We start from the raw sequence: 10808 nt of genomic DNA, 5'->3' as shown, positions 1-10808 counted from the left end.
TTACTGTATATTGATATATTGCCCAGCCTAATTATACCTTACTATAAATCCATCCTGTACTGCTTCCTGTAATTCCAGTATTCTACACTGTCTACCTCTGCTCGTATCCATGTTTTTGTATGCATGTGTGTGCATGTGTGTCAAGTGTTGATAGCCAAACATTACCACCGTGGCCAGGGGCAGTATATGGTAGAAGAGTTATGCAACAAGCGCTTCCTGTTGTGCAGTGCAGGACTCAAGAGGGTAGCAGCCAAGGTCTTTAGAGATGTTTTCTCCCATCTCCTCTCCCATCTCCCTTCGTTGCTCTCTTTTATTCCATGTGGCGGTTGTCACCACAGACCCCACCCACCGACCAACCATGCCACCCACCCAGTGGCGTCAGTTCAGAAAAATCTAAGGTATGGCAACATGACTGGTGTCTTGCACGCGCGCCTTCAAGACACGAGTCATGTTGCCATACCTTATAGCAACAGGCATGATACATTTATTTTAAGAAGTACATTCTATTTTTTCGCCCGTTTCTACGGTTTCTTGGGCTGGATATGGCAGCCTGGAACAGTTGTTCAAGTGCAGCTAAACTTGGCATGTTAGTAAACGTGCCACAATTAACCATAATGAATTACACCTGTGCAGCTGACCTATGGAACCATTTTGTCAAGATGGGGAGAATACAAGTGTGGAGAATATAATTACTGTATAATACCTTGTTAAAGTGACCATTTTGTTAAATTTTGCATTTGTAGTATTTTACTGTAATTTAACAACATAATAACCAGCACATATAGACAAAGAGACATTCATGAATTTATAGTTAAAAGTAACTTTTATTTTCCCCCCCGGACCCTGGGTATGGCAGCTGCATACCCCTGCCAGCCATACCCAATTGACGCCCCTGCACCCACCCCTCCGGGAAACTCGTTGGTCGTCAATGAGACAGCACCAACTGTTGGCGCTTCCGGGCCACCTGACCTGCTAGGGACAACATACCACCGTCACCACAGAGCATTCTGGGCCTCTACCTCAGTCCCACATCCACCCTAACTTCCCTGACACTCAACCACACACTCCCCAAACCACGTCGCTTTGGCAATCGATCTCTCGCTTTTACTCATGACCACATCCACCTACACCTAACGCACGTGCGCTTTGTCATGATCACAGACATTTACACAAGTACTGTACACATAATACACGCACACACGCACATCTACTGTAACACCCCTCCCTAAAACAGCTGCACTGAGGGAGAAAGAAAACAAACACCCCATCCAACTGAGGTGAGCAGACTAGGTTTTTTCCAAGCCAGGGAATCTCATGGTCAAATCATGGAAAATCTACACAGAAAAATAATTTTCCTGTGAGTGTCCAGCTGGTCAGTGTCACAAAACATACTTTATTTTAATTTGATTTGCTTTCAGTGGTGATGTTAACCCCCCACCCCCCTTCCTTGTTAAAACTAGCACTGTAATCAATCTGTCTGCTACAGAACAACCCAAACAAACAACACAGAGGGATGTGGCTATTCACTCCATATCCTAAATGTAATGCCTGATGACGGATTAAGTGCTTTTTGGCTGGGTTTGGTTGTGAATGGGATATAGTGTTTTTGGAAGCATTCGTGCAAGTTTGCGTTATTTTCTTTTTTTTTCTTTTTTGGCAAGCATCTGTTATTTTAGTATAGGCATCCTTGGATCAAAGCCCACTTTCATTCTCCAGGAAAAATTATTATATAATTATCATCAACATAATACATTTTATTGTATTTATATTGTTTTTTATGTCATCTATTTGGCTGTTATGAACAGTTTGCATAGAGCCAGGCTTACTTAACACTGTGATATAACATGTCTCTTTCCTAAACTGCTGATAGTAAAATCCTTTGGAAGTGTTGAGAAATCGTGCTGACAAGAGGCATGCAGTCTTTGGAGTGCAATAAGAGGATGTTGAATACGGAACAGCAAACTAAAGCACGCTTTATTTCTGTCTGGTACAAGTGTGTCACAACGTCCGCCAAAGCCGGGAGGGACCCTCACCCCTCCTTGTCAAACAAAAGAAATAGGAACAATAGGGAACATCAAAAACTGCAACACAGTTTAATCAATGCATGTCTGCCACTGGTGTTTCTGGAATTTCATCTCACTTTAGGCACAAATGAGCACTGTAGTGTTCCATTGAACTTTGAAGTTCTAGTCAGAGAAGGTAACACAACTAAAAAAAAAACGGGATTTACTTGGAAATTACTGTAGCACAGATATGTTTTTCTATGTTTTTTAACCACATCTATTCTGGGGCGAACATTCTGTAAAAATAGCTGATCTACAAGCTCACAACACGTTGCATTGCGACACGTTGACAGCTTGTAGATCGTCCTTTTCCGAAGTATAAAAAATGGTTAAATTGTTTAAACAGTCAAATTTCCATTTTAGGTCAAGTTCAATGGATAACGTTTTCTCTAAAATCTACTTTATCTTTATCTGTACTAGAGAATGCAGCCTATGATAGACTACCGCTATGATATCGTTGAGGACTACAGCAATCATTCCCAGGTATGAGAATGCATGGGGGATTGGGCCTTGCGACTTGATGCAGATCCATCCATCCATCTTCAACCGCTTATCCGGAATCGGGTCGCAGGTGCAGATGTTGTGGGAAATACTAAGGGACCTAGTATAGAGCCCTCGGGACCCTGGTTAAGAGATTTTTTTCAGTTTAGACCATGAGGCTAAAAATACTTTTGAGTTAGAAATCTGATATGTTTGTCCCAACGATTTGTCCAATCATATGAACCTGTGATTGAGATTGTTTTGTAATTATTGCTTTAGTATTGCAGATACACAACCTAATAACAATAGTAATAGTTACCTACTCCGAGGGAAATTCAGCTGATTTGCTGCCCACAAGGAGCATGTTAGCAATCAGGGGTTAAGAGTCTTGCTCAGGGACACACATCGACCTTGCTGGCCTGACCTGGCCTGGAATCGAACCTGGGACTACCAGGGACTCTGGTTCCCCAGGCGGGCTCCCTAACCATTCAGCTATGGCCACCCCAATAAATAATAACCTAAAACCTAACCATGCTGGCCTAATTTTTATTGAAACCACTAATATTTCTATTTGAATATTTCAGAATGTTTTACCCCCTTCACATACCCGCATGTAGCTTACCAGTCGTTTCCATAAACACAGAACCTCACAGTCTAGTTTGCACATCACATGAAACATACACAGTTAAACTACATGTACAATATTGCATCACAAAAAAAAAAAACTCTTTGTCACAACTTGGGAGCTGAAATTGCAGCTTTTCAGAAGAGACCTACATCAATTCCAGTGTCTCAGTTGTCCATCTGCTGTCTATCTAGCCATCTATCCAGTCTGGCGTTTACCGTAACGCTCAACTGAACGCACTCTTCCTTCAATGATGTCCTACGATGTCATCGTTCATCATTTGTGGCTGCCACTGTCCTTATCTGACCCTTGACCTTTCCCAGAATCCCATGGGTCACCAATGAGTTCTTGGCCCCGAAGCTGTCCTCGCTGTCTGTGTCACCGTAGCAGCTAGAGGTCACTGGGGAGTTTGCGAGGGCAATGACCGAATCAGTCGAGTCTCTGTTTCTGAGTGTGGTCACTAAGGCGGGCTGGGCAGCACCAAGCGGAGCGCGCTGGGAGCGAGGGGAGGCGTCGCACTGAAAAAGGGGATTCAGTTCGTCGCTGTCCAACCCGTCCCTCGGGCTCTCCTCCCCGGCCTCGTCCTCCGATAAACTCTGTGTCTTTTCCTGTGCCTGGTCGTTGAGGAGGGTGACCAGGAAGTTGATGTATTTCATTGCCAGTCGGAGGATTTCGTTCTTGCTGAGCTTCTTGTCGGGAGGGTGTGTGGGGATGAGCTTCCTCAGCTCCGAGAAAGCCCCGTTGACGTTCTGCTGCCGCCAGCGCTCGCGGCTGTTGGTGAAGACGCGCCGAGCCAGCTTCTGAGGAGGGCCTGCCGGAGGAGACGCATAAACTGCAAAAACATGCATATGTATAGCAGATTGTTAAAGGGATAGTTCACCCACAAAATGACCTTTTTCCTATCGATTACTCTCACCATGCAGACTTGAATTCATGGATATTTTTTAGTTTTTGTTGCATTCCTAAGCCAGTAATTTTAGCAGACTCATTCTGTCTCTATAGGGAACAATGGAGGTATGTTGTGTTTCCATTGGGAACCACTGCTGGTCATCAAATTATTGTCCTAGGAATGCGACAAAAACTATCAATAAATTCGGGTCTACATGGGGTGAGTGATCGATAGAAAATATGGATTTTGGGTGTGAACTATCCCTTTAATGTTCATACTACATGCCTAGTGCAGCATTTTCATAAGACGCACACACAGTAGAATCCTCAGCATTAATTTAACTGTGAGAGTGAGAGAGAGACCCGTAAGGACCATTTGAGTCAGAGTTAAATTAGCTCTGAAGACTTTGCCATGCACCACCAAATGCCCATTGCACGCACACACACTTAAGTGGACACACACCTCACACACATCATTTAGAAACATTGTTTGATTACAAGACAGCAAATCTTACAATCATTGATCTCCAGCTCAAAATGGGAAGAAGGCCTTCTCTTGATCCGGTTGTTGCTGAAAATGCCATAGTTGTTTGAGTGACCTAGGAAAGAACTACCAAACAGAGTAGAGATAATTGTATGGGGGAAACACAGTATGTGAAACATTTTTATAAATGACTCAACAAATTACCCCAGTATGGACCTATACTGTACACCAAATGTAATAGTAATTTACACATTGTTTTTTGTTTACATGACTGATACTTTTTCCTTTTTACTATTTCTAGGGGGGGAATCTATTTTTTAATTAGCCTATCTGTCCAAAAATAGCCATGGCAGGTTAAAAGTGGTTGAATGATCCCACATTGGGATGAATGCCAAAGGATGGATGGTGCTGGGGACAGTGGGGAGAACCCATTAACTGTGGTGTGATTATGCTGTGCCGTTGATTGAGCGTGCCTGCCAAGAGGGAGGCTGGTGTCATTAAGCCTGCTTACTAGCCTATTCTACTTCTAGGGTATAGAATAGATCAATGTTTCCTGCTTATAAACGGGGTTGAGAGAGAGAAAGAGAGGAGATTTATTGCCAGATCTCCATGACAGATGGGGAAACGACAGATGTATATTCGGCTCCTTCCTTAAGAGAATCTTGTTTAGAAAATCCTGCATGGCTTACTGAAATAGATGAACAAAAGGGGGTTTGATAACAGTTGTATGAGCTGCCATGCCATTGATTGCCTTTCTTCAGTGACTGATTAAGTTTAGTTTAGTTGTTTTCTTTAGTGTACTTTAGTTTACTTTATTTTTCTTTACTTCATTTGCATGATGATAAAACACCGAGGTGAAGTTATTAAAAAGGTAAAAAGGCAAACGTGTGCTGATAACACTTTAAAACATATTGTCACTGTCAGGTGGAAACCTTGTATGTCCTAAATAATCACCAGTAAGACGCCCTAAGGGCGCAAAGCGACCATGCACATACAGTAGGCGCGTGCATGCATCCGCCTGGGTGACAGCAGACTGCTGGGCGAGCGCTGGCACTTCTATTCACTATAGTATCCATTAACATTGCCCATCTACAAGCTCACAATGTGAGTGCAATGTGAGATGTGACGTATTGTGATCTTGTACATCAACAATTTTTTGCTACTTTTGCGTATGACAAAATATAATACAGGGCTTTATTATGAAAAAACGTAAGCTATACATGTATAGTTATAGTTATACATGTATAATGTTGCTGCCCAACAGTGACAATATAAGACATCTCTACTGTAGACTACTGCATGTGTGTGCATACTACATAATAATAGTTTAACTGTATGTTTGGCTGTATACTGTACACTGTATTACATCAGAATTGGCAGATGTGCCCATTACAGCAACACATATCCTGCTGTCAGTTTCACAATGTATTCCCATAACTGTCTGAACCACCACTATAAATCACAGTGGGATATCATGAAGTCCCAGCAGTCTGAAGTTTCACATGAAACAGAAACTTGAAAAACCCTATAACCAAACGGATCATTTCCAGAAACATTAATCCATATCAGGAAGCCATAAAAGATGCTATGGTTTTACAGTAGTATTCCACCTCATCTCATCTAGTAAAATAGAAACAGTGTGAAACGGTAAATAAATAAGTGTGAGACTAATTGGGAGAGATAGTGTGAAAGGCATGGTATACACAACCAATAAATACTATTGTGCTGGACTGAAAAACTATGAAAATTAAGAAAGTTCTCCCATATCCCACTTCCTACAAAGCCCTGTCTATAATTCATTATAAACATGATGCATTGTAATCTGCTTAACACAATATTATTATAGTTATAAGCACCCATGAATATAAATAATGCTTTATCTCGATAATCATACATTATAAAGCATTTTATATTAATGACATAAGGTAAATTGTCATAATTGCTGGACTCTAACAGAATTATTGTATAATGTATAGGCTATACCTAGAATATAGCAATTTTATAATGCATTATAATCACTGTTATAATGCATTATAGTGTGATTATAAGTAACTATAAGTGGTCATTGGGTGCTTTAAAGTGGCACTATGTAACTGTTTTGAATGAATACCATACATATTGGTTGTACAGTATACAATACAATATAACTTATACATTTGGGGTGGTTGTATTTAGTCTCCCTGCTCTATTGAGACACACATTTTGACCTGAAGGTCAAGATCCCCTGAGCAAGTAGGCAGGCTCTATCAATGGTAAAACATGTCAGCACTTGTTCAGGAAACCAGGTTCAAATCCAGAGTACAAGAGGAGAGTTAGTGCAACTTTAAGTAAAGCATTGACATTTCTGAAGGTGCAGGTAGGCAGTGTTGTTCTTACATAGATTTAATGCTATTTTTTACACTTTACTTAAAGAACCCAATGACCTTTTATAGTGACTCATAATCACACTATGATAATAGATTGGTGAATGGTAAATATGTAACGCCTTTCTCCACAGCGGTTTACAAAATGTGCATTACATTCACCATTACACACTACCATTCACACATACCGGTACATTCACAAACTGATGGCAGAGACAACCATGCAGGGTACCAAGCTAGGGGTTCAGTGTCTTGCTCAAGGACACTTCGATAGTAAGATCAAAATAAAGCATTATGAGTGCTTATAACTCTAATTATACCGTTTTATAAGCGGATTATAATGCACTATACTTGAAGTCATAAAATGCTTCATAATGTGTTATTGTTATATACAGTAGCCCATGTTTATAATGTCTGTTATAATAAAGTATGTTAGTATGTGTAAGTGTCACAAGTACATAACACTACCAATTATAACCTGTAACATCCCACCACTTCACATATTATATATTGCAACTTGTCACATCATGCTAATAGGGAATCAGGAGTGTTCCTATGTTCCCTCAGCCTTACATATATGTTCCCTCAAAACTAACACTAACCACAAGCCCTACCATAACCTATAACCCCTACCTAGCCTAACCCTAAATCACTGGTCCTCAATGCCTGGTCCAGGCATCAGCTGGGGTCCCACTCCCAATGGACCCTTATGGGTCTGTAAGTCGAAGAGTGTACAGATGCCATTTGATTACATTTATTTTTACACTCTCTGAGTTAAATTAACACTGCGTAGATTAGGATCCAAGAGATTGCAATTGGGAATCAGATGGGTGTCCGCAGCCTAATGCACACCAAATTCAAGGACCCCTAGGTCCCTGAAATGAAAATGGTTGAGAAACGCTGCCCTGAACTGAGAGAACAACACATATACGGTTATGCAGAGGGAACATGGGCATGGCCCCTAACAAAGCAGAGCTCACCTGGTGAAGAAGGGGTGTGGGGGCAGGTACTGGTGGGGCATCAGGGGCCCCGAGGGAGACGCAGGCTGGCCTCCAGGGCTGCCTGCTGACAGAGAGGTGAACTGGGTGAGACGCAGGTCCCCGTTGGGCCCGTGGAGCAGCGTGGGGATTGGGTGAAGGGTGGTCAGAGGGGTGTTGGGGAGCGGGTGGGGCGGCTTGCTGTGCCCCAGGCTGATGACTGGGATGTATGGAGGAAGAGGAGTAGTGGTGGTGGTAGAGGAAGAGGGGAGAGGAGGATGAGGCAGGGTGCACAGGGAGCTCTTAAACTCCGTGGCTAGCGCTGGGAGGAGAAGCGGCGGCGAGGAGAGTGGTGGGGAGCCCCCGGAGGTGCTGCTCGGCCCTCGCTGCTCCTCCTGTTCTGTCTCCATGGCCATGTCTGTGTGGGGATTGGGCAATGCTGTCATCGTGGCGACGGAGCTCTGAGATGCGCTGACAGCAGTGACATCTGGGTGCCCCGTCTCGTTAGCAGGGTGGGGAGTGTCTGGCGACACTGGGAGCTGTTTCTGGAGGGGGCTGCGGTGGTCCATGGAGGAAGAGGAGGAGGAGGAGGAGGAGGAGGGGCGAGGAAGATCGGGGGACAAGTCAGGCAGACTGGTGTGGTTCATCTTCTCCATCATGGTGGCTGGAGCTTGGGGGAGAGTCCCCGGCTGCCAAAACACCCTTATTCTTTGTGGTGCTGTCTCTCTCTCTCCCAATGTGAGTGGATATACTTGGGAATGTGTTTGTGTGAATTTATTGTATGTGTGATGTGTGTTCACGTGTGTGGGCGTATGTTCTTTCTACAAGGCCCCCTAATAATCCTCCACTTCTGCGTTCTGGATCGCAGAGTCCCGCAGATCATGGATTATTTTGTAGTACGTGTTTTTCTCCCATCCCCACAGTTTCCATCAGACTCTGATGGTGGGTCCTCAGTCTGATATGGTCGCCTGTTGTTTTCTTTACCTATGGTCCAGAGTGCCCTCTGCCTCAGGCTGGTCCTCCCTGACTACGCTGTCATTCTGAAGGCTGCCAGGTGTGCAGTGTTCACATCTGCGTGTGTGATGTGAGGGAGCTTGCTTGGCATGGATTTGTCTATCGGCACATCCTGAGAACTAGGGGTTGTGTTTTTATAGGTCTCCAGTGGCATCTCTTGATGAGTCTGTATATCTGTCTGCCCCTTCTGTTTGTATTTTGAGGATATGAGTCAAAATCCTTTCATGTATTCAAAATGTCCCAGGGCAGTCAAGATTGGATTGTAATCAAAGAGCCTGTTAAACAAAAGAATTACGATTATATAGAACAAAACAGACAGGATATAGAATAATACTAGAAATAGTACATTATTTTTTAATAACAGTATGATGCGAAACCCCCTGACGATATTCACTAGTTTGGAATTCAGTATTAACTGTGTTTTTTAAGGCAGGCTCTCCACTCTGTACTCCAAGCTCATACTGTAAGAATGAAAATGCTAAGGTTTCGCAACAGTTATTCTTCCCGTTTTATCCTTCACTAATGATATTGTCCTAATTTTGGAAATGTCCTTCCATTGTGGTGATATAACTGTATACTAGCATGCTGATTTATACAGTGTTATCCTATTTCTAGCAACACTTTTATACATACAAAGACCCAAAGACAAAGATGTATGTAGTGTATAAAATAATAATAATTATATATATATATATATATATATATATATATATATATATATATATATATATATATATATATATATATATATAAATATATATATATATATATATATATATATATATATATATATATATACTGTTTAGGTGCATTTACAGTGTATTATGATACATTTATTGTAAAAGCAAAAAATATATATAAGACTAACATGTGATAACTGTCAAAGAAAGTGTATTTGATGCAATGATAGAATAAGTAAAGCACGTATCAGTTTGCAACATACTGTACTGTAGATATATTTGCAAAATGCACTTTAATTAACAGTCTGAATTAATTTATGCTGTGAATAGTTGCCCATGTAGCCAGTTTCTAATTCTAGTTTATTAAATTAATTAACTGATATTCTTTTAAGAATTGTAATGTCAAATGTTATGTCATTATGATAATCAACTAACATTGACTTAAATTTACAATGCTAGTATTGTTCTCTAATTTATAAATGTAGAATTGTATATATATAGGCCTACAATAGTTAATTTGAATGTGATTATTATTATTGGTTTATTATAATGCAAAACAAACCACACGTATTTGTAGCCTTATTGAATATTTCTAAAATATTTCTCTTTTCTGGTGTTAATTTGTCTTTTTTATGTTTATCCCATTGATCATTATTAGACAAAACAAACTCAACATATAACCAAAATAATGACCACCAAACATTAATACATATCTGTATTTTCTATATGATCATCGATTATGTAATATTATTCTACCACGCGTGGTAGCAGTGCTGCCTGTTCTATAGTAGTACTACTGCCTGCCATAAAACAACAAAAAACATACAATACTCACATAGTATTCAATGTGACCCTCAGCATGCTCCATCTGGTTGTAAGGTCATATCCACGATGGACGCACATGCTGTCTGGTGTGCTCCTCCACGCTGTCCACAGCGTTTTAACCTCCGCCACGGTGACCTAAAGTGGGACTTGCCCACTTCTGACTCCACACAGGTCAAAGTACAGCAAGTAGAGGTGGCAACCGGGGTGACACGGCTCAGACACACTTCTGACACTCATTCGCTCAAACTCCATAAAAGCAGAAATGCCTAAATTCACAACAAGCTGGTCTGAGCGCATGCACGCGCGAGGGAGCGTTATCGTATACGGCGTGCAGTTTGTTCTTTGGCGTGAAGGCGCTCCTCGGGATGAAGACACGCTATACCAGCGTGGAGGTGAGACGGCATCAAGT

The 10808-nt window shown here is 41.7% G+C and overlaps 1 protein-coding gene across 1 annotated transcript; it reads right to left on the bottom strand.

The window, feature by feature from the left end:
• Positions 1–3434: 3434 nt before the first annotated feature.
• lyl1 (LYL1 basic helix-loop-helix family member) lies at positions 3435–8539 on the bottom strand (the record flags this gene model as incomplete). Its single annotated transcript, XM_080722641.1, has 3 exons — positions 3435–4000; positions 4572–4666; positions 7884–8539. 3 exons carry the CDS (start codon positions 8537–8539, stop codon positions 3435–3437), a joined length of 1317 nt encoding a protein of 438 aa, XP_080578767.1.
• Positions 8540–10808: the final 2269 nt, after the last annotated feature.

The sequence above is a fragment of the Nannobrachium achirus genome, assembly GCF_963921795.1.
Source record: "Nannobrachium achirus genome assembly, chromosome: 3".
In the NCBI taxonomy this organism is placed as follows: domain Eukaryota; kingdom Metazoa; phylum Chordata; class Actinopteri; order Myctophiformes; family Myctophidae; genus Nannobrachium; species Nannobrachium achirus.
The sequence above is the reverse complement of the archived record's forward strand: the minus strand, read 5'-3'. Positions and strand labels throughout refer to the sequence as shown.